Source organism: Podarcis gaigeae (assembly GCF_964106915.1).
Source record: "Podarcis gaigeae genome assembly, chromosome: 11".
Taxonomy (NCBI): Eukaryota; Metazoa; Chordata; class Lepidosauria; order Squamata; family Lacertidae; genus Podarcis; species Podarcis gaigeae.
In genome coordinates this window covers 36,669,061-36,694,060 of record NC_139687.1, presented here as the reverse complement: position 1 = coordinate 36,694,060, position 25,000 = coordinate 36,669,061, and the positions used below count along the sequence as shown (strand labels likewise).

The 25,000-nt window shown below is 39.9% G+C and overlaps 1 protein-coding gene across 1 annotated transcript in view; it reads left to right on the top strand.

Moving 5' to 3' along the window:
• TBCA (tubulin folding cofactor A) overlaps positions 1-14,251 on the top strand; it is a 33,933-nt gene extending 19,682 nt beyond the window's left edge. Inside the window, exons 2-4 of the mRNA XM_083703736.1 lie at positions 3,168-3,273; positions 8,020-8,106; positions 13,032-14,251. Coding sequence (XP_083559862.1) covers positions 3,168-3,273; positions 8,020-8,106; positions 13,032-13,112 — 274 coding nt within the window. The 3' untranslated portion in view covers positions 13,113-14,251. The remainder of the gene's footprint in view (positions 1-3,167; positions 3,274-8,019; positions 8,107-13,031) is intronic.
• Positions 14,252-25,000: the final 10,749 nt, after the last annotated feature.

Genomic DNA, 25,000 nt, shown 5'->3' with positions numbered 1-25,000 from the left:
TGTTGTGTATTTAAAATTTTTTGAACATGTCTGAGGTGAATACGTGACAACAATTCCCATTCAGAAAAAAATATTCAATAGGAGTGGGTGTACATCATGAGAAATTTATGGTGAATCAAGATGCTCTGACTGTGATGTTGCTTGTTATGTAGAAGCTTGATCCACAGTTCTCTGCCAAGGACTTGCGATGTTGTATTTTGCGAATAAAGCTCTATGTGACTGATAACTCTGATTTCAGAGAGCGACTAAGCACTTTTACTTAATGTATGAAGGCCAGAACAGAACACTGTGTGTATTGAGTCTCACTCAGGTTGTGGAATGTATCTTGCTTTCAGTTTTATTATTTAGTTTTTAAGGAAGAAAAAACAAGTTTCATTCCAAACACTAATGCACACTATTAATATTACTAACTGAACTAACATCCGAACAAATGTGTGAAGTTACATTAAAATAATATTCAGAATTTAAACATTTATATTTTATTCTTTTTTTCTAATTAACTTTTAAAATGTAATATAAACTTTGTATGTTTAAGAAACTACATCTTAATGGCTAATTAAGAGGTGTAATCCTGTAATTAAGAGGTCTGAATCTCTCCCCTAAAAGTTACACTCGGTGCTAGAGTTAAAACAGTTAAATCCCATTTTTAAATCACTAATTTAATTACATACTTCCTTCCTATTGAAATTCCTTGGTCTTTACTGTTTGTTTGGCTTGATCATTCCCCATGCTTGCAATCAAAAACCTGAATTTTTGAACATATTTTGCAAAGTACATTAACAGTTTGTGTATTTTATTTTGGTTGTATTAGGGAAGGCTTGGAAAATCTGGATTTATATATGTTCTTGTCACTGTTGTGTAGTTTGGATTCAAGGAACATAGGAGGACAACAGGTGTGGAAGCACAAAAGCTTGTGGTGAATTGAGGAAGTTGGTAGAAATTGTTCAGTTTGTCATAACTTTGCTGATAAAACAAGGTAATAATGAATAAAAACCTTAAACTTTGTGGTCATGACATGAAATTACTTTTTAAAAAACTCTTTGTAAGTGGCAAAATTTTAAAAGAAAACATTTCTAGTTTTTCAAGAGTAATTGGATCCATTGTCTTTTTTCAAGTCTGGTGTATTCTAGTTTTGATTTATTTGGCATTATCATTTGATTTATTTGGCATTATTTTTAATTGTTAAATGAAATTTAACCTTAGTATGTGTTGTGTAGAAAGTACAGCAACCTCTATATTTAAGCTACAGATTGTTTCTCTTAGTTCTAGTATTTGTAGTTTTGCTTTTTATGATAATCAGAATTTATTTTGGAGAGAAAATACAACAACAGACAAAAGAAGTTGGTTGAAGGCAATCCTGTTCTAAAACCAGAATCAAGTATTGAGGCTAAAATTTAGTTTCTTAAATTCAAGTCAGCAATTTTATTGTGATGCTAATACTTTAACACACTTCTGAACTTCAGTAATTGCTCACAGTAGGATTGAATTAGAATTATCTGATCAATAATCAGTAATGTGAACTGTTTATGTCAATACACATAAAGATTTGCACTACTCTAGCATCAGATATTGGGAGATTCAGAAATGATGTATACATGGTGGATATATCCTTTCTGAATTCCTAAAGAATCAATTTTTATAAAGAGGGACTTCATGATGGTATGCTGAGCAAAATATGACTCTTGATTTGGCAGCAATAAGACAGCAATACTACATTGTTTTCATTATCATGTTTCAGTGAATAACCTCTATTGGTGTCTACATAGAATTTACTGTTGTAGACTCATAGAGTTAGCCCATTCTGCAGAGTTGGATTTTTAACAATATTGGAATATCTCTCTTCCCCAATCCTCTTGCTATCAAAAACCAGATGAAATTCAAGAGTCATACATTGCTTGTAGGAAATGTATGGTAGGGCTTGTGTGATTGGGCCTTCCTTCCAAAAGGACCAGCTGTCAAAATATCCTTTGCCTCAAAGATGGTGTTGTTAGAAGAGGATGCTCCTAATTGAGGCTATGACTGAACCTAGGATTGGAGGCATTGTCTTAAGCATTTTGAGCTTGGTATTTTGGTCATTGGCACATTGAGTATGAAAGACTAGGACAGACCCTGGAATTCTACTATGTGTGTTCCTGCTTGCCATCCTCCATTAAAAATATGCCACATCACTTTGACTGTCCTCAGGGAAAGGAGCACATAAGTACAGTACATACCAGAGCACATAGGTACAGTTGTACCTCTGTATGCGAACTGGATCCATTCCGGAGCCCTGTTCGCATCCTGAAGCGAACACAACCTGCGTCTGTGCATGCGCGGGTCACGATTCGCTGTTTGCGCGCATGCGCGTGACGTCATTTTGACCATCTACGCATGTGACGAAACCCGGAAGTAATGCGCTCCGTTACTTCCAGGTCATCACAGCGCGCAACCCGAAAATACTCATCCCGAAGCTCCTTCAACCTGAGGTATGACTGTAATCAAGCCTCAAAACTAAAAGATACATATTATTGTTGCAAGGTCAACCAAGATGCAGTTTTACTAGGTAAAGTTGGTGGAAAGTCTTCTGGTCACTGTTATAACCTGGGCAACTAGGTTCAGCAGTGAATTTAGATCACACCAAAGCTGTGAGCCTGAATGACCAAAAAGGGCTCTACGTACAATCACTAGTAGAAGACCACTTCCTCTAAACTTCAAGATCTGCAAACAAGCATTATTTCAGTTGTGGCTGCTAGATACTTTCAGTCAAATCCAAAAATCCATATTCTGCATTTGGAGTATGTGGAAGTGAGGAATATCAGATAGGAAAACAATGGCTGGCATCCGAATAATTGCCACAGGAGACAAAGTGGGCTTCAGACTTTAACAGATCCCCATGCTGTGTGGTGAACTTTTTTTTTTAAAACTGAGGATTATTTAAAAGCAGTCTATGATAGGACATATATGGCAGCTTTTCAATAGAAATAAAAGCCAGCATTGTACTGATCAAGCCTTGCTCTTGTGCCTGAGCAGATCTTTGAATTCCAAGCTATATATGGTGTATCAATATACAATTAAAATAAAATGTAATGAATAATAGAACATGGAATGATGATGATATTTTGAAATTATTCTATGTGTGTAACTTAGCTTTTACAATGGAAAAGTTAATTCATTATTTTTGTATGCAGCTTGGCAAAAGAAAAGGTTATGTATGAAAAAGAAGCAAAACAGCAAGAAGAAAAGATTGAGAAAATGAAAGCTGAAGATTCTGAAAATTATGCCATTAAAAAACAGGTAAACAACTTCATAGTTCATGAATATGTTATCAGTTGTTATTTTTAACTGAAAAGTATTATGTGTAGGTTTTTTTTAAAAAAAAATGTTTCAAATTTGTGTTTTTGTGGACATATAAAAAGAATATTTAGTGCTATACTAGAAGTCTCCAAGTTGAGGCCCCAGGGAAAGGAGTTAAACTTCCTCTCACCTGTCTGCAGTCTGGACTGTGTATCTTCACTTTGGGTGTAAAAATGATTGCCTACATAGTTAATTATAGAAATATTAATGGTTTGCAGAAATAGTAACGAAATAAGCATTGGGGTGAAATAACTGGTCATTGGTGCTCTGTAAGAAGTTTCAAGGATTAGAAATGTTGCCTTCCCACACAGTGCATGGCACTGGCAGTTAGTGACTATGCCATGTGCCAGCCCCTCCTCCAACCTGTGGAATTGCAGTTGTCCTATCAGTCAGCCCTTGGGTCTGCAGATGATGCTGTTGCTGAAAGGCGGGTCAGCTCTGAGTAAGGCTTCCCTCATCCATGATCTGATTATGAATGAGGAGGTTGATCTAGTCTGTTTCACTGAGACCTGGGTAGGTGAGCAGGGTGGAGTTGATGCAGCATCAGGACAGACTTGAGCATTTGTTTTGGGGGGTGGGTGTTGCTGTAGTCTGTAGATATTCCATCTCTTTCCTGGCAATCTTTTCAGGACTTCATAGAGCCTGTCCCAACATGACACTAGCCCAATGCATTGGCAGGCCACAATCTGGACCTTGTTTTCTCAACTGGACAGAAAGAGGGTGATCTGAAAGGGTGGGGGATAGTGACATCAGTCCCTTATCATAGTAATATAAGTTCCTGTTGAGGTTTAGACTTTCAGCACCCTTTCCCCTTTGCAGAGATGGAGAACCTATTAGGGTGGTGTGCCCTTAGAGGCTGATGGATCTAATGAGTTTCCAGAGGACTCTGGGGAAATTTTTAGATTCTATGAGTGGCACTCCTGCCAAAGCCCTGGCTCAGGAACCTCAGGAACATGCAAATGGCTTGGGCCATTGACATGATTGCCCCTGAGCACCCTACAAATGTGTAGTCTGTTTGGTTTCCTAGTATACTCCAAAGCATAGGGCAAGGAAACAGCTAGAAGAAATCTCTGATTGAATGCAGTCAAATACTGGTGAGGGCTCATCATTGAGCCTACCTAGTGGCAGTAAAGGCACCAAAGAAGGCATACTTTGCTGCCCCCATTGCATCCTCATTGTGCTGTCCAGCAGAGCTTTTCTGGTTAGTGCAGGGCTTCGTACCATCTGACCTGAAAGAGGTGGCAAAACTGATGGTAACTGTGACTTGGTTGCAAAACTTTTTGAGGATAAGATCGCTTATATCCACAGCAAATGAATCTTAAGGGGTGTCCAGAGCTTGGTTCAGTCCTGTTCTGAGTTTTAGTTAGTAAAGCTTGAGGATGTGGATGGGTAGGTGGCACTGCTTTGCAGTGGTTCCAGTCCTACTTGGATAGTTGTTTCCAGAGGGTGATGCTTGGAGACTGCTCTTCAACCCTTTGAAGCCTTCAGTGTTGGGTTCCTCAGGGTTCAATTTTATCCCCCAACATCTACATGAAACTGCTGAGTGGGATCATCCGGAGTTTTGGAGTACAGTGGTACAGGTTAAGAACTTAATTCATTCTGGAGGTCCGTTCTGAACCTGAAACTGTTCTTAACCTGAGGTACCACTTTAGCTAATGAGGCCTCTCGCTGCCGCTGTGCGATTTATGTTCTCATCTTGAAACAAAGTTCTTAACCCAAGGTACTATTTCTGGGTTAGCAGAGTCTGTAACCTGAAGCGTCTGTAACCTGAAGCATCTGTAACCCAAGGTACCACTGTATGCTATCAGCATATGCTAATGGCACACAGCTCTACTTCTACTTTACATCTGCCTGTGTTACAGTGGATGCACTGGACTGCTGTCTTGCTTCTGTAATGGACTGGATGAGAGCCAACAAACTGAAGCTCAATCCAGTTGAGAGTGAGGTACTCATAGTAGGTGGTTCCCTAGACCAGATAACTGGGAGGTTGCCTGCTCTTGATTGGGTTACACCCTCTCTAAAGGTGTGTTTATATAGGTTAGAGGTACTTCTGGATCCATTGCTTGTCGCTTGAGGTTCAGGTGGTCTTGGTGGTGTGGAGTGCCTTCTGTCAGCTTGGGTTAGTGGCCCAGGTGCACCCCTTTCCAAAGAAGCATAGCCTAATTTCTGTTGTCTATGCTGTGGTAACCTCTAGGCTAGATTACAGTGGTACCTCAGATTAAGTACTTAATTCGTTCCGGAGGTCCATTCTTAACCTGAAACTGTTCTTAACCTGAAGCACCACTTTAGCTAATGGGGCCTCCTGCTGCCACCGCGCCACTGGAGCACGATTTCTGTTCTCATCCTGAATCAAAGTTCTTAACCTGAAGCACTATTTCTGGGTTAACGGAGTCTGTAACCTGAAGTGTATGTAACCTGAAGCGTATGTAACCTGAGGTACCACTGTACTGCAATGTGTTATATGTAAGACTGCCTCTGAAGAAGGTTTGGAAACTTCATCTGGTGCAACATTCAGGGGGCAGATTGACCATCAGGGCAAGACAGTTTGAGCACATTACTGCTACACTGAGCCTACTGCACTGGCTTCCAGTTAGTTTCCGGGCCCAATTCAAACGGCTGCTCTTGACCTATAAAGCCTTAAACAGATGAACCAGAGCAAACCTGGCAATCATAATCTGAAGCCAATCATTGTATGAAGCCTTTCTTTGTGTGCCACCTCAACAAGAGCTCTGGTGGGTGGCAACATGAGAATGGACCTTTTCTGCAGTGGCTCTCTCCCCGTTTCTGGGGTACTCACCGCAGGAGGTTTGCCTGGTGCCTTTATTAGATACCGTTAGGAAACAAGCAAAAACATTTCTCTATAATCAAGCCTTTGGCTGATTAACATTCTATGTCCTTTTAAATGTGTTTTTGGGAGGGAGGTCATTGGTTTGTTTTTGTTTTATTATGTATATTTTGTGTTCTCATTCTGTATTTTCATGTTGTGAATCAGCCTGTGACCTTCGAATGGAGGGCAGTATTTAAATTTAATAAATAAATAAATAAATAATTTCTAGTCTGTAGAAACTGATTTGCCTTAAGTTACAGTGACCATCACTTTTATGGATTATAGGGTATCTTAGACATTCTATTGGAATCGTGCAGACTGTCCTGGTGCTGTTGTATAACTATATAAACATGGACTCTGTGGTCTTTTAATTGCCCTTAAGTTGATACACACGAGGTCTTTTAGATCCCTGATCCCTTATGCATGCATCATTTCTTTTAACTGAAAGCCTCTTAGAGTTATGGTTGTTGTTTTTAAAACATACCGAATGTTAACACCCCTTAACTAAATTGCTGCATCATCATGAGAAGCTATTATGCTATTTTAATGATAGTTTGCTAAGAGACATTTAGATTCAATACCATGGACATAAAGTGCTCCCCAATTTGCTCTCCCCCTTTTAGTTTACGTGCTCTATCTTTCTAGTGAAATCCACAAATAGTGTAGGAAGAACCCCATCTGCCACTGTTGCATCCCCAGCATTGAAAGTGGTTGTGTAGAAAGAAAGAAAAACAGATAATTCTGATCATGGATCTCTTACATTTTGCATACTTTGGTCCACAATTACATGTGGACCTTGAAATCTGTTCTGGGTTTCATAGTTGGAAGCTCAATGGGACATTGTTTGAGATGCCTTGGTCTAGTGGCTATTAAGAAGCTACTTTTAATTCCTTTTGGTACCACAGTGCTTTATAGGTTGAAAGAAGCGACAACATTATAAAATAAATTCAGAATGGGAGCTTCTGGTCACTGGAGTTGGTTGTTTTCTGAAGACAGAACATATACTCTGTCTATGTGTCAGCCAAATTGTGGACATATTTTTTTCATGACTACAGGTGCTTGCAGTTGCACACACTGGATTCTGTTAATACTTTTGCTTAAATACAATCATGTGAGGGCTTAAAATTCATATAATTGTTAATTAATTTTCATTTCTATCCAAGCTGGATACATGATAGAATTAGCTGTTTACACCACATTTTCAGTGCATGATTTTGAGGGTTAAAAATATTCCATGATTTTGTATGCAATTACAAAATTGTTTTCTGTAGATGTATGCAAGATGTTCAAATTCAGTGGGGTGCCAGACCAGTAATTTTGTTCAAAAAGCATGGTGAGAATAATCTCTCTCCTAAAATGAAGCCCAAGAATGAGTAATAACTTTTTATGCATGATAAGCATCAAAAATATGAGCCTGCTGGTCTTTGGTTTTCATTTTACTTTACCTTTGTCTTTTAGTCAGAACCTCCTGCAGTGAGCATACAATGTGATCAATAACTCAATAACTTTTTTCATGCAGTAATTATCTCTGTGTGGTATTATCTGAACACTGTTTTTATTTATTACCAAAAAGATGCAGGAGATATTTATATAACCAGCTGATCCCATTTTGGACGAAGCTGTTTTTGACAGCAGGGGAAATAGTTTAAATTAAATAGTTTTTAAAAACAAATATTTCATGGAAAGCTTTTTAGCAGATCTTGCTTTGGTTTTAAAAAGTATTCCTGTGTACTTTAAAAAAATTATTCTGTATAGAGTAACTTCAATAGGTTTGCATTATTTTAAGCAGCTAACTTAAACAGTAGAGTTGTACACTAAAATTGAATAGTTCATATACTTAATGAACTTCCATTTTGCAGATTGAGGTCTTGCAAGAATCTCGAATGATGATTCCTGATTGCCAACGCAGATTAGAAGCTGCACATGCAGATCTTGCTCAGCTATTAGTAAGTACAAAAGAAATAACATTTTGTAGAGCTTTAAACTGAATATTTTTAGTTGATAGATCAAGCTAAAAGGTAGATAATCAATTGTTTGATCATGCATATGTCTCATTGCTACCAAAACTTTAACAAATATTCATTTCAGGAATACTGAAGGAACTTTGAGAACCTAAACCAAACCTGCCACTTGCTTGAAGGAAAAGACATATTTAATATTTGTTTATTTTCTGTTAGAGTAACCAATCCAAACAAAAACCTGCCCCCCTGCAAAACATGCCTGCTAACTTTAAGGTACAAAAATTAAAATTTGCCCTAGCAATGAATCAACTACAGCTATAGTTAATTAATATTTAAACTCTTTGAGCTTGCAGCTTTAAATTTCTGCTGTTTATCTGTACGTTGGGAGTTGGTGTAGAAGTAAACCTAGATCAAGTATCAGATTTGGCCTCAGGAATCCCAGGTTCATTTCTGTTGGGATACTGCCAGGGAGATAAAGTCCATCTTAGCCCCCAAGCCGGCTGCCGGACGATCCATCGACCTCCCGTGGTCACGCAGTATCACCGATTAGCGGCACCAGCTCCAGAGATAGATTGCCACATTCCTGGGCTGATGCACACTCTGTCAGCAGAATTCACACAGCAAAAGTTGCACTCAGGAGAGTATCATTTAGAATGTTTATTCAGCGTTGGTCAGAACAAAGAAAAACATGACCGACTGCTAGCGTGTTCTGGCGCAGAGAGAGAAAACGAAAGCAATAGCAAACATAAACATCCTGAGAAACAGGAAATACGCAGACTCTGTGACTCACACAGCCTGCTCCCTTTTAATGTGGAACGGAAATATCCTAACAATTTCCTCCTCTGCTGTGAATCTTTGGGCTAGTCACCATCTCTGTGTCCGTATCACAGAGTTGCTGTGAGGATAAAATGGGGATGGGGAGAACCATGTATATCATCCTAAGAAGCAAAGGGGATGGGGGATAAAAATAATGCAGTGGGACTGAGTGTTCTCTCTCTATAATTCCCCACTTCAACTTTAGGCCCATACGAAACAGGATTTGAAATCTGCTTTAGACCTTGGTTTCAAAGTTTATTTAAGATTGAACCTTCATAGCATTAATCTTGGCTAAGATTTGTGACAGGGACGTGGGTGGCGCTGTGGGTTAAACCACAGAGCCTAGGACTTGCCAATCAGAAGGTTGGCGGTTCGAATCCCCGTGACGGGGTGAGCTCCCGTTGCTCAGTCCCTGCTCCTGCCAACCTAGCAGTTCGAAAGCACAAAGTGCAAGTAGATAAATAGGTACCGCTCTGGTGGGAAGGTAAACGGTGTTTCCATGTGCTGCTCTGGTTTGCCAGAAGTGGCTTAGTCATGCTGGCCACATGACCTGGAAGCTGTACGCCGGCTCCCTCGGCCAGTAAAGCGAGATGAGCGCTGCAACCCTAGAGTCGGTCATGACTGGACCTAATGGTCAGGGGACCCTTTACCTTTAACTTTAAGATTTGTGGCAAGTTGCCAGGGGGCTTTAAAACTAAATATCACGATAAAGTGAAGAGCCATGTTAGGTCTGTATTGGTGTCAACATTTTTGTTGAATCCAGGTGCTTACTATCACAATACTGCCAAAGAAAAATGCACATTACATACTGTTTTTTGAAATAGGTGATTTAGTTTGCCCCTAAAAACAACAACACCATAGAAATATTTGGAGTAGCAACCATTATCTTAATCATTGACTGAACTGATTGCTCCAAGGTTAGGCTATTAGAATCACTGGTACGCATACTAACATTGTTTTTGAAGGTTTTCTACTTGGTTGCTTTTCTATATGCCTCCCAAAACTTCACCTCCTTGGAATTGGATGGAAAAGTGAAATGGAGTTCAGTATCATTTGCATATTGGTGGCATTGCACTCCAAATTCCTGGTTAACTTTCCCAGCTGTTTCATGTAGATTTTATATTCTACATCCATTACATTTATACTTATCTGATCAAGGCAGAACAGAGCAGTACTATGACTTATCTTGATTGGGACACTATACTTCTGTTGATGCAGCCTAGAATAGCATTAGCTTTTTTTGCTACTGCATCACACTGTTGATTCATGTTAAACTTGTGGTCTCCTTTTCACATGTGCTATGGGCAAGCCAGGTGTCCCCCATCTTACGCTGCAGCTGGTTCATCCTGCCTAAGTGTAGAACCTTGCATTTGTTTCTATTGAAATTCATTTTGTTTGTTTGGCTTCAGTTCTCCAATCTTTTAAGGTCTTTTAAAATCCTGATTCTGTCTTCTACGGCATTAGCTATCCCTTGTAGTTTAGTGTCATCTGCAGATTTGATGAGCATCCCCTTAATTCCTTTATCCAAGTCATTTTGAAAGACATTGAACAACAGTGGGTCTTTTTTTTTTTGAGAAACCCATGCTGGGTCTTAGTAATCATGGCATCCTTTTCTAAGTGTTCACAGACCAGCTGTTGAATTATCTGTTCTAGGACCTTTCCTGGTGTTGAAGACAAGCTGACCGGTCTTTTTTCCCCTTCTTGAAGATGGGGGGACAACATTTGCCTGTTTCCAGTCTTCCAGGGACCTCACCTGTTCCCAAAGAATTCTCTAAAATTATAGACAGAGGCAAACTCCTTTAGTACCTTTGAGCACAGCTCATCAGACCCTGGATATTTATTCATTCAAAGTAGCTAGGTGTTCCATTACCTATCTTGGGCTGCAGCTCCCTCCTTGCATCATTTATTCTGGTATCACCAGGTTGGGTTGCTTTCCTCCGGGCCAAAACATAGGTAAAGTAGGAATTGAGCAGTTCTGCCTTCTTTCTGTCACCCAACAGCATTTCTTTCATCTTCTCCATGCAGAGGACCTATTATTTCTATGGTGTTCCCCTTGCTTTGAATGTAGCCAAATAAACTGTTTAAAATTATTTTAAACCTCTCTTGCAAGCCTAAATATTTATATTTTATTGAAAAAATTCAGTGAGAAAATAAAGTAAATGAACAGAAAAAAATGAAAAATAAAAGGGAAAAAATACTTGAAATTGTGATACAATACAAATATAGGTAATTTAAGTCTCACACAACTACTGCATCTCTCCTTTTTTACTGTTTGGTAATCTGCTCTAGGAAAGCATCTTCCAAGTCTTTAGTCTAGCTTGGAGGTCTATAGCAGACACCCACAGTAAGGTTACTGTTGTTTCTTTCTCCAACATATACTCTCAAATCATCCTTCCATGCTCAAGTCATGGATCTCTTCACAAGTGTACACATCCATTACATTTAATGCTGCTCCTCCTTCCTTCCTGTTTGACCTATTCCTTTTGAATAGACCCTTAATTTATACATTCCGGTCACCCCACCATGTTTCCATAATGCCTTTTAGATAATATTTGCCAACCTGTATTAATAGCTCAAATTCAACTTGCTTGTTTTCCATACTCCGTGCATTAGTATAGAGACAACTGAAACAATGCATTATTCCCTCCAGTTGATTCCTTCTTGTAGTTTTCTGCTCTTTAGCATGTTTTTTTTTAGCACCGTCTCAGTTTTCTGTGCATCCATGAAGCTATTATCCCAGTACCAGGTATTCCCATGTCATATGTAATATTGTCTCTATCCCCCTCAGGAGGGGACAGTATTGGCATCTGCTGGAGAGATTGTCATCTGCTGGAGCACCAGGGCAATAGAAACATCTTCCTTGCTCCGGCAATGAATGTGATAACAAAGCTTTCAGATTTTACTATTGTTTGTGACTGATTATCCATGTTTTGACTTTTCTATGCTAATCAAGCAGGAGCTGAGTACTTCTTTCCTTTGGGATTCATGCTAGCACTTTAAATGGGAACACTTCTTTGCAAGATTGTGTGGATTTATGATTAAAAGCTAAAGATTGGATTTCAGTGGGCCAAAAATGATTTATTAAAGGTCAGTGTGTTTTCAAAATTGGGCCTATGCAGTGAGAGGTAAGCACCGTAGCTCATTACTATATCACCCTTTACCAATTCACTATCCTATGACTGTCAATTGAACCTAATAAACTGGGTATTATGTCATGTTCTGCTGCTGATATGGAGTATCTATCAATCAATCAATCTTTATTGGCATAGAAAAAGTGCATTGTATACATGGATCAGAATACAACACAATTAACAAAACATAGTAGGAGATACTTTAGGATAAAACTGTCCAGTGAGGTACAAAAATGGCTTTTAGGACCTATGGTGACATAATTTCATAGTGTCACTCAAAAATCTTGCCACATTCTCCACAACATCATTACTACAATTGTTCAGCAGATAAGACACCCTGGAAGAGTCAGTGCAATAACTCCTTTTCTTCAGCAAGGGGGCCAAATACTTATCATATATTTTTGCATAAAATGGGCAGTAAAATAAAATGTGTGTGATGGATTCGACCTGTTTTGTGCCACAAGGACATTATCTTTCAGAGTATGGGATTTTTGAGAATCTATCTTGCAAAATTGCAGGTGGTAAGATGTTAAATCGCCAGGGAAAGAGCTCTGTGTAGGTGGGAATCATAAAGCTGGTGTAAATATGGAGTGTCCTGGCCAAACAAGAGTGGAATTCCCAACCCCAATGGGGAACAGGTTTTATGGGCTGTACTGCAAAGGGTTTGGAATTCAATCTCTAGGATTCTTCACTTGATTATCTGGAATACTTCCAATTGTGGGCTCTGCAGAAAGCTGGGCTCATTGCAATCCAAACTGGATACTGAGTAATATCCAGTGTTACTCAGAATAGACCCACTGAAATCCATGCACTCAGTCTGGGTATGACTTACATTGAATATCACCCTATATGTTGGGAACTGAAGTGCTAAAGCCTCCTTCATGACACATATCAATGTAAACAAATAGTTTTAAGCTTTAATAATTTTTAAAATAGTGAAAAGTGTGCTTTGTTTAATTTCAGGAAAATGAAAAAGAGTTGGAAGAAGCTGAAGAATATAAAGAAGCACGTTCGGTACTTGAGTCAATAAAGTTAGAAGCCTAGATAGAGTAGTGAAAAATCAATGTATACTTTGGGTCCATTGTTAACATAAATGGTCAGACATTAGTAAAATGTATTTCCTAAAGTAGTGTTAGGAATGATGATGTGCTCAAATGATCTGTACCTTTTTTTGAAACCATTTTTGAAAGTTGTAAAATCCACAATACAAATTACAAATAAAAACAAAAAAACAAGCCCAGAGAGCATTTTTCCTTATGATTTGTAATACAGAACGTATCTTACAGAAGTACAACAGTATTCAGAAACACACATCTGTATACAGTCTACACCAGCCTGGGCTGCTTTGTATACAGTTTAAGCACTTTATGTGGAATCTTAGTGTTTTAGCATAAAGGTCCTGAAACACCTGAACTTATTCTCCTTTGCATACAAGAGAGTGAAAGTTGTGGAGATCTTGATATATCTTTTCTGTAAGGGAGTACAGAGGAAATCTGACAACACATTTCAAGACTTTGCAATTTTTAATTGCTGTAGCATTTAGGTGTGCTCTCAAAATAAGTCTCAAAAGAAGGTGGGTCTCAAAGAAGCTATGTAAATCACTGTGTTATTAAGACTATCATTCTCTCTTGCTTTCTAATTCTGAGATCCTATAGATTCTAATATCCAAATTGTGATTCCTGTTTTTTAAATCCTTCATGTTTTCAGCTTTCCCCCCGATAGACTTGATTGGTATTTCAACCCCATGTTTATAGCCATATTTGCCATTTTAGCCATGTCTGACAGCTTAGTCACTGCTTTGGTCGCTTAAAAAATGCCTTGATAATAGCTGCCCATTCTGTAGTTAATTCTTTTAATGCTGCAGCTATGAAGCAGTTCTTAACCCCTCTCCCTTAAACAGTGTTGCTTTCTGGTGGGTTAAGTGTTTAATGGAGAAGTCATAGCCATGTTGTGTAAGGATATAGAACCTGTGTAACAGCTTACCCCACTATGTACTGAGAGCAGTACTGTAGAAGTAAGGGTATGAGAAGTGGCTAAGAACAGAATACCATGTGACACATGGAAATATGTGCCCTTTAAGGAAGAGAGAAATTTATTTCATCTACTCTATTTCTGTTGTTGTATTGTTACATGGAAAAACATTATTGAAAAGAAAAACAATTAAAATGGTTTGACATCATGTACATTTTGGGCCTGATGGATTTGCATTACTTTTCTGCCTTCAGAGAAAAGACAGAGAAAACAAAATCATTTGACCTCTCAAAACCAAGGTCCAGAAGAAACAAAGAAATCACACAACAACTGGACATGAGGATATGATTAGGATAGCTCAGTCAGTAAAGCATGAGTCTCTTAATCTTGTGGGTTTGAGCTCCACGTAGGGCAAAACTAAACTAAACATCAGGAAGAACTTTCTGACAGTAAGAACTCATTCCTTGGAAGTTCTTAAGCAGAGGTTGGATGGTCATCTGTCATGGATGCTTTAGTTGAGATCCCTGCATTGTAGGGGGTTGAACTAGATGACCCTTGGGGACCCTTCCAACTCTACAATTCTAGGATTCTATTATAGTGGCCGTTTTGATATGTAAATGTTAGGAAAACAAGAAGTGAAAGTAATAGAGAAAGTTTATTGTTCCTGCTGGAGTGTGTGTCTGCAGGTCCCTTTCCCCACCCACACAACATATAGCTACAGCAGGGATTCTAAACCAGTCCACAAGCTTCGTTCAGATGGTCCAGGGTGTGTCTGTGAATTTGTTGTTGAAGACAGGAGATTGCCCATCCATCTCATTAAAGATTTATACTGATTTTTGAATTTTATTTTATCGCTGCTTTTATTTCTTACCTTGTATTTTATTGTATTCTATGGAATTTAGATTGTAATACAATAAAACACAATATATGAAGAAATAAAAAAGCAATAAAATAACAATTAAGAATCATCAGCATCTAGCACACTGCATTATAATTGCTACAATGGGCAGAAAAATCATTAAGTAGTCTGCCAAGAACCACCACAATTTTCAAGTGGTCTGGGGAGCGGGAAAGTCTGGGAACTACTGAGAAAGTCTAATGAATTTTATTCAGAAGAGCCTTGAAAAGGGAGTAGGTCTTACCCAGGTTTGAACAGAAGCAAATTATTAGCAATCATATGGTGCATTTTTGCTGAACTGAATTATTTTGGAGTGGGAGGAAATTTACCCATACAGAGAGAGAGAGAGAGAGAGAGAGAGAGAGAGAGAGAGAGAGAGAGAGATGTATAAATATGCACACATGCAGAAACTATATATGCTAGGGGAAAGGGGTCTTGCCAAAGATATACCAATTTTGTGGGGTGAGGGGGTATTGAGGGGTGATAAACATGGAATCTCCCATCAGCACTGAATAAAATGCTATCTCCCAGCAAAAGCTGCAGCAAATGAATCCTTGATCATTTGTTTCTGCTCCGTGATGCAAATTAAATGTGGATTAAAATGTGAATTTGGGGAATGGGGGGGTTCTGTTACGTAACCATGTTAACTTCCCACCCTTTTTACTTTATTGGTATGTGTTGGTAGATCAGAACTTTAGGAATTAAATTGGGGACTTGGTAATAAACATGTTATTCGTAAACCATACAAAAGTACAAGTATTCCCAAACAGCACTCACTGTCCAGTTATTTCCTGCCACCTCTGGTCACTGCCTGCTGGGGATGCAATGCTTTGGTAGAAATAACTGTATTAATATTGTGTGCAGTGACCCTGTTAATTCCCCAGCGCATGCATCTAGTGAACAACTGTCTCCTTTACCAGAGTGCTTGAAAGGAACAGAACCCAACTTACAGGAACCTGTATTGCAGGCATAACATTGCTTGGGCTTCTCTGAATAAATCAGTTTATGAATTACATTACTGACTGAAAGATGTCATGCAAAAGTGTGCTCATAATTAAATTTTAAAGGCTAAAGCTACATTTATTTATATAGATGATTTATATACTGCCACAGGGTAGTTTACAACAAAGCAAACAGATAATAACATGATCCTTTAAAAGGCAACACACCACAGAATAGTTACTAACAGAATCAGCAGCAGCAATCCAGTCTCTTCTCCAAATGTCTTTTGAAAAAGATCTTAAGTAACCACAAAAAAATGTAGAGAGGGCCAGATGCACCTCAGAAGGAAGGAAATTCCATATATGAGGAGCTGCTATTAAACATTTTCCTTCCTGCCCCCCACCCACCACCATGTACCTCATACTAAAGAGGGTCCACCAGGGAGGCCACATCTACTGATCATAGAGGACAGACCGGTTGATAAGGAAGAAGGTGCTTTTGCTGGGACCCAAGCCGTTTAGCATCTTGAACTGGACCTAGAAGACAATTGGCAACCAGTGTATTCACTAAGATGAGTAATATGTTCATGACCTGCTGTCCCTAGCAGCATTTTTGCTTCAGCAATTTCCAGACCATCTTCAAGGGTAGCCGTAGTCCAGCCTGGAGGTTACCAGAGCATGAGTAACCATGGTCAAATGATCCCTGTCCAAAAATGACCATAGCTTGCACCAGGTGAAACTACATAGTTGCTCCTAGCCACTGAGGCCACCTGGGCAAAGATAGTTCCAGGAACAACCCCAAACTGGTCCTTCAAGGTGAGTGAATCTCTATTAAGAACAGATAGTTCTGTCAACTTCTGGAAATCGGAAACCCACTTATGGCACTTCCATATTGTCTGGATTTAGTTTCAGTTTGTTGGCAAACATCCAGCCCATTGCTGCCTGATTAAGCACTTTCACTGCCTTTTGAGATACTGATGAAACAGAGATAGAGCTGAATGCTGGTGAGACCTCACTCCAAATCCCCTGATGACTGGTCCCAGTACAGTGGTACCTCAGGTTACATACGCTTCAGGTTACAGACACTTTAGGTTACAGACTCCGCTAACCCAGAAATATTACCTCGGGTTAAGAACTTTGCTTCAGGATGAGTACAGAAATCGTGCTCCAGCGGTGCGGCGGCAGTGGGAGGCCCCACTTAGCTAAAGTGGTGCTTCAGGTTAAGAACACTTTCAGGTTAAGAATGGACCTCTGGAACGAATTAAGTACGTAACCATAGGTAGCACTGTAGTTTCATATAGATGTTAATAATAATAATAATAAAATTTTATTTATATCCCGCCCTCCCCAGCCGAAGCCGGGCTCAGGGTGGCTAACAACAATAAAACAGTACAACACAACACTCTAAAATCATTCATTATAAAATTAATTCAAATCAAACCAATGGCAACCATTGGGCTAGAGCTCCGCGAAGATTGCCGAAGGAGGGAGTCAGGCTGTGCCCTGGCCAAAGGCCTGGTGGAACAGCTCTGTCTTGCAGGCCCTGCGGAAAGATGTCAAGTCCCGCAGGGCCCTAGTCTCTTGTGACAGAGTGTTCCACCAGATCGGAGCCACAGCTGAAAAAGCCCTGGCTCTAGTTAAATAGCATGTTTAACAAGACTGGACCCTGCAAGACCCTGCAGGAAAGCTCCCATGTGGCCAAGCAAAAGTCACCCAATCTCTGAAAATGTCTTTGGAGATAAGAGTTGCACCACTGCAAATTCATTACTCTCCTTTAAACTGACCAGGAGGGAAACATGTATGTATTCTCACCTGTGTCCCCACCACAACACACATAAACATTTATGTTAACTTAAAACACAGGTGTGAGGATCCCATGCTTTGAAATTACCATTCCAAATCAAGCATAGGATTTTGGCTCAATTGTTCATGCTGTTGCTTAATTTTGGTCAATATTTAGAACAAACAAAGGAACCTTGATTTGAAATGTATCTGTTTTGCAAGTTGGAGTGCAATGATGTAGAATCTCCCTTCTACCTCCCTGCACTCCCCCATCTTCTTCCCAGATCTGCTCTGAAGGGTTGGGGAAGACCTAAAACAGGTGTCGGTGGAGTGCAAGGAAGAGGAGAAGGAGGAGATGCTTCATTTCATGTGTTTCCCTTGCTGGTTCAATGGGATATGCATAGCAGAACTTGCTGGTGTACTAAGGGTTCCTATAGGAGGAGGAAAAGGGAATGATAGAATTAGAGAGGCCATTTTTTGTCTCAATAGGCTGGAAGCAATATTCATAGCAAGGCTCAAAGAACTGCTTTTGGATACATACTCAAGAGTTGCAAAAACAAACAATCCCAATGTATTTTCAGAGCATTTATTTTGGCTACTCTCTTAAACCTCAAAATAACCAGAAGGATTCAGACTTAGTTATGCTTAGTTACAATTTCAATTAGCGTATTCTAATTTAAGCCCCATTGCTTTCACTGGGCCTATTCTCATATGCCTAATTCTGGACCCATTGCACAGTACTTTGTTGTACTATACTAAAGTGGTTTCACTCCTACTGCTAGAGTTGCTTCCAGAAAGTAGATATGGGAGGCTATTGTTCAGTGCCATGGAAGTTGCAGTGTCCTGCACGGTTCCATCTTCTCACCCATACTATTTAGCATCTCTATGAAGCCATTGGGAAGTTCAGGAGTTTTGGAGTGAAGTGTCACCAGCATGCATCTGAACCAGGAAGGTCAGATGTGAAGTGAGGGAAATGTATTGCTGTTGCCTGTCCTTGCTCTGCAAATCACAGAAGGGTTTCAGGATAATAAGGACTACACATTTTACGAACACATTTCTGAACTAAAGTTTAACTGGAATGTGGCTGGTGGAGTTAATTTACAGTGGGAGAGGTGAGAAGCAGAGCTCACTCCATCAGCTCTGCTGTGACACCATAAGGCCTCCTCTCCCTCAAGTGTCACCAGGGAGGGGCCATTCCATAAGACTTCCTCAGTGGAAGAGATATAAACCAGAGCTAATTCCATCTGCTTTGCCAAAAGCCCAGCTCCATCAGGCACCTCCTATGCCAGAACTGTGCCAGCTGGTCATTATAAAAACAACTATTTAAGAATTGGTGCCTGAGTTTGATTTAAAAACAAACAGGCATTGTCCCTCCCTATCCCTTTTACCTTGCGTGTGCCATTGTTTTTTAAGACTGTAAGCTTTTGGTCAGGGACTGCCTTGTTTTAATTGATTGTATGTAACCTGCTCTGAAGTGATGTATGGAAGTGAGAGCTGGACCATAAAGAAGGCTGATCGCCGAAGAATTGATGCTTTTGAATTATGGTGCTGGAGGAGACTCTTGAGGGTCCCATGGACTGCAAGAAGACCAAACCTATCCATTCTTAAGGAAATCAGTCCTGAGTGCTCACTGGAAGGACAGATCCTGAAGCTGAGGCTCCAATACTTTGGCCACCTCATGAGAAGAGAAGACTCCCTGGAAAAAACCCTGATGTTGGGAAGGATTGAGGGCACAAGGAGAAGGGGGTGACAGAGGACGAGGTGGTTGGACAGCGTTCTCAAAGCTACCAACATGAGTTTGACCAAACTGCGGGAGGCCGTGGAAGACAGGAGTGCCTGGCGTGCTCTGGTCCATGGAGTCATGAAGAGTCGGACACGACTAAATGACTAAACAACAACAACAAAGCTTCTCTGAGAGCCTTTGTGGCTTAAGAGCTGGGTACTAATGCTATATAAATTATGAATAAAGTACAAAGTCTTGTTAATGCCATGGTCTAACCTGCTTCCTTGCTGGTAGGGCTAAAACCAGCAATTTCTTTACAACCAACAGTCAACACACACACATACAGGATAGGACAGCCACACCTATCCCATTCAAAGCACTCTTATGCTGTTTTAAAAGTCATGGTGAATTTTGGGAACTGTAGTTTGTTAAAGGCACTGGGAACCATAGTTCCCAGTATTATTTGAGAAAGACATGACTGCAGCACGTAATGATGTAATCAGTTGGTTAGAATCAGTGAATGAACATAGGTAATAGTTTTCAGTAAAATATTTTTAATATTTATATTACGTATTTATAAAAATTGCAGCTCCCACCATAGAAGAGTAATTATTTATGTATTATGACAGATTTCCTCCAAGGAGCTCAGAGTGATGCACATAGTGCTCCACATCCCCATTTTATCCTCACAGCAAACCTGGGTTAGACTGAAAGACAGAGACTGACCCAAGGTCACCCAGTGGGTTTTTCCAAGCTGAGTGGCAATTTGAACCCAAGGTCCTAGTCCTAGCAGCCACAACGCCACACTGGCTCTGTCTACCCTTCTCTTACATGCAGGAGGGTATAGCTCTTCTAACCCATATATGAATCTTTTGTTCATGTGCCCGTTTCTGCAGATTTAATAAACTCAATTAATTAAAACTCTGACAATTAATTAACTGGCTGCACAATCCTATGCATATGGTCTGAAGGCATATAAGGTCATCACCTTGCTGAGGCTAAGCAGGTCTTGTGTGACGGATTATAACTGTAAGAAAACAAATAACATTTTCCTTGAAAGTTAGTCTCACAGAGTGTTCAGTGGGACTTACTCCCTAGTAAGTACATTTAAGATTGTGGCTTAAAATTTCTTTAATTGGGTGACAGTTCTAATTTTAGCAACTATGAATTGTTAGCCCTGAGACATGTAAGTTGATTAAGAACAATTATTTTTAAAGTTCAGAAGCTTTTACCTTCCTTCAATAAACAGCATCTGTGAAAAGGACAGATTTGCAGATGAATTTATGCAGACTATATGAAAGTCAAATGTAATGGAAAATTAATTACAAACACCTTGAACTAAGTGAGTGACTGGTGGTGTTTTTTTTATATATATAAAAATGTTTAATAAGAATTAAGGAAGTTAATAGTATGCAGTCACCCTTTATGCTCACTATCACCCTTGAATGAACTTGAAAAGATTCCACCTTTATTAGTCATTGACTTAGTCAGTTTGGCAGACTGCTTAAAAGGGGGCTGGGGTGACTTTTAAGTGACCTTGGTTGGGGGAAGGTATGGATAACAACAGGGCTTCAGGTTTTCAAAAATGAGGAAGAGCCATTAGTCACATCCACACCACACAGTCAAAGCACTCTTACACTGGGGAATGTAGTTCGTTAAGGGTGCTGGGAACTACAGTTTCCAATATTATTTGGGGAAGGCATGAATGTTAAATCATGAGTGCTTTAAATGTTTAGTGTGGCTGTGACCATTGTTCCTTTATTCCAGAATCCTCCTAGGTATGTAACCTCCAGCCTAAGGTGTGTAACATCCAGCCTAAAGAAGAGTTATGCAGAACTAAAAGCCTTGTTCGCTATCTGGTGACATTTTGGTTGGTCCTAATAAAAGGTATTGTCCAGCTGTGGATTTTGGGTTGCCTTGGGTGGGGGGTTGTGGAGGAGGGGATGCCCTTCAGTTACTTAGCCTGTGGTCTATAGCCAGACCCTGACCCATTTTTCTGTGGCCCAAACAACACCAACCCTGAAGGGGCTGCTGGCATGGAGGGGAAAGGAAGCTTTGGGGCAGTTCTTTATTTGTCTGGTCATCACTCCACCTCCCTTATATACCATCTTTCCACCAAGCAGCTCATGGTGGCTTACACAGCTCTCCCTTTCCTTGTTTCATCCTCACAACAGCTCTGTGAGTCAGAGGAGGCACTACCCCAGCAACCTCAGTCTGCCCTTAGCCAATTGCCACCTGTCTGTCATTAGTTCTGGCTTCACCTTCATTGGCTGTGGCTGCTGCTGGCCTCTCTGCCTTCTGCACTACAAGTCTCAATGAGCATCAGCCACCACTGCTGTGAGGTAGGTTAGGCTGAGAGACAGTAGCTAGCGCAAGGCTGCCCACAGTACATCCCTCCTCTGCCTGATGCTTGAAAGTTAATTAGTGAAGTTACATTAATAGGATCCATGCAAGCTTCATAATGTTTCCTGGAAGATGGGTGTGGAACATTGGGCACTGCGTTATACCCAGCAAAGGCTGCATGCAATGCCAGTACATCCACCAGTCCCAAGAAGAAAAGCAATTTGGATACACACAAAGTGCCACTTTTTAATTTCAAGCACTTTCCAGGTCTAGAATGAGATGGGGGGGGGGGGAGGGAGGTTGTTGTTACCACTAAGGAACTTTTGAGCATCTGGCTTTGATGGTCCTTCAGAATCAGGTCATCCCTGTGCTGCTGCTGCTGCTGCTGCTCCTCCTCCTCCTTACTACCACAAATGAGGCCCCACTTCTTTCCTGATGGGCACTTGAGCAAGCATGTTCCTCTGGGGCTTGTATGAGATTTTTCCTGGGTTGTTGTGAAGACAAAGTAAAGGAGTGTAGAACCACGTAGACTGACTTGAGCTTCTTGGAGGACAAGAGGGATATAAGTCTAATAATAAGTCTATATTAAAATTCTACCTGAAGATATTAGTGGGAAAGTGGTTAGAAATAAGCCTGTACTTCTCCTGCAGGGAGGTTCAGAGAGGTCCATGGCTGGATTAGAACCATTAACTTAAAATAATGAGATGCCAGGAAAACCTGGTGTCAGAAGTTTCCTCCTGTTTATTAATTGTAGTAAGTTTCCATTAGGGTATATATCATTGAATGAATGCAACATTAAGTGGTAATGTGCATGTTTGGAACGGCCAACACAGATCAAATACCACAGAGAGTATTCTCACAGCACCTTATATTGATTCCAGCACAATACTTCTAATAGAGGCAGTTCAACTGGTGAGTGCAAGTTTGCTTGTTTGATGCATTTGTCTACTGCCAAGGCAGTTCACAAGTTAATATATTTAAGCAAGAGGACAGAGGAGTACAAAAGATAATAAAGCAACAGTATACAATCATCCCATCTGCGGTCTCTTTAGGAATGGATAAACATGAGCTCTCTGCAGCCAAGAAGGAGCTGTCCAGGTTCTGAACCTTCTGAGTTGGACATGCAGGACAGCAAAGCTTGCCAGCTGCAGAATAAGGACTGAGACTGCCAGAGTGATTAGAGTGAATTGGGCACAACCCCTATTTATTCTGAGTTGGGCTTATTTCTTATTATGCTATACAGCTTAGTGCCAAAACAGGCTTCTAGGATGTTTACAAAATATAAAAACCAAGGTATGTAAATAGTTAAAATATAAATATTCATGGTTAAAGTACATTAAAATAACACAGCAATTAAAAACAAGAGACTCAAGTTGAGTCTCTTCTGCCAAAATAGGCTTCTAGTATGGCTTACAGGTCATTGAAAAAACTGCTCCCAGGCTAGCAATCTAAAATGGCACAACAAAAAAGGAAAATTAATTGTGAGAGAGGAGGAAATAATCAAACTTGGGTATAAGATCTTAGTTACATGTTCTTCCAATAAGTATCTTGGGTGCAAAAGCTCATTGAGTTAAGGTACCAAAAGTTGCTAGCCTCTCAGCTGAGCCAATGGAGTGGCCCTGCATCCTTTCTCTTCCCTGCTCAGCTGCAGCCTGATTCAGTGGCTGCTTCCAGATGAAAGCTGATGGAGACTTCTCAGCAGAGCTGGTGGTGACCCTGCACCACTTCTCTTCTGTCCTCTATTACTCTATTTTTAGCTTAGATCTGCAACTTTGATTTGATTAATAGTCACATTAACATATTAAAGCCTTCTGATTGACAAAAAGGTGCCCCTTTTAAATTGGATAGCAGTGGCAGGCGGGGGTTAAGTCTTAATTGTTTCTAATACAAGAACTTTCAAAAATTGCAGATATTTCATTTTCTCTGTCACAAAGTAGGGAATGCCTCTTCTGAATTGATGCCAACCATGGCACCTGCGCAGATAGTGTAGAACACAATATGCTTTCACCCTTCGAAATATTGTTGTATTCATATATAAATAGATGCAGATTTAATTGGCTAATGAATTGACTAAACTAAAAGTATGAATTGATTAAAAAATTCTTTAATCAGATTATAGGCCTCTTTATAATTTAGTAGCTCTTTATTTCTTGTCTTTTGTTTTTAACTTCTAATACACCCTTGCAATTGGCTCTAGTTGCTGTTTGCAATCGTTAAAAGTCTGGATCATGCATAGCTTTATATACTCTGGATAAGATTTGTGTCTCTCTCTCTGTGTGTACAAGTTTTATCAGGTCTATTGTATTTTTCAGGGTACAAAATGCTATAACATTTATTTTATAATTTTTAACAAGGAAGTTATCCAAAGCCCATTATGCTCCCATCCTGAAAGTGAGTTCTCTTGAACTCAATAGAATATTAACCACGAGGCAACAACATTTATTTGAGGTGGCCATCTTACATGAGAAGCTGGTCAACTACTGTGGATGCCAGGGGTCAAGGAAAGGCTTCAACTCTCCTGTAGGACCAATGACTATAATGGTCTGGGCCATTCCCTTCCATTCCTGGTCAGCAACCTGGGTCTCCTGCCCATGAACCAAACACTGTATCTCAACTTCAGTTCTGTAAAATGGGTTGAGAATAGTGAAAAACATAAACATATTTAAAGTGGGAAGCATTTTGCAGACACTTTGATTTCTAAAGGCTCCTATATCAGTGAGAAAAAATAACATTAGGACATTATATGCTCATTTTACAAAATCAAATACTGTATATAACTTGCGAGAAAAGATGCACAAGGGGAAAAAAATCGATGTGTCTCTTATATTTACTGAGCCCTTTCCCTTCTCTATAAAGAAAAAAAGTGGCAAATGTATGTATGGATACTCTTCCCTTTTCATATTCTGAACACCAGCTTCCAGTGAGTGAGTGAATGAATGAATAAAATACCTTTATTGTCAATGTGCAACCTGTGTACAATGAAATTAACCGAACCTAAAATAATACATGGTGGCAAGAAAGTGGATAGGGAGAAGTTGTTCTCCCTCTTTCATAATTCTAGAACCTCGGACCATCCAATGAAGCTGAATGCTGAAGATCCAGGACAGACAGAAGAAATTGCTTCTTTAACACAGTGCATAGCAAAACAATGGAATCAGCTCCCACAGAAAGTAGTGATGGTCACCCGCTTGGATGGCTTCAAAAGAGGACTAGGCAAATTCATGGAAGACAAGCCTATCAGTGGATACTAGGCACCGTGGCTTTGTTCCACTGC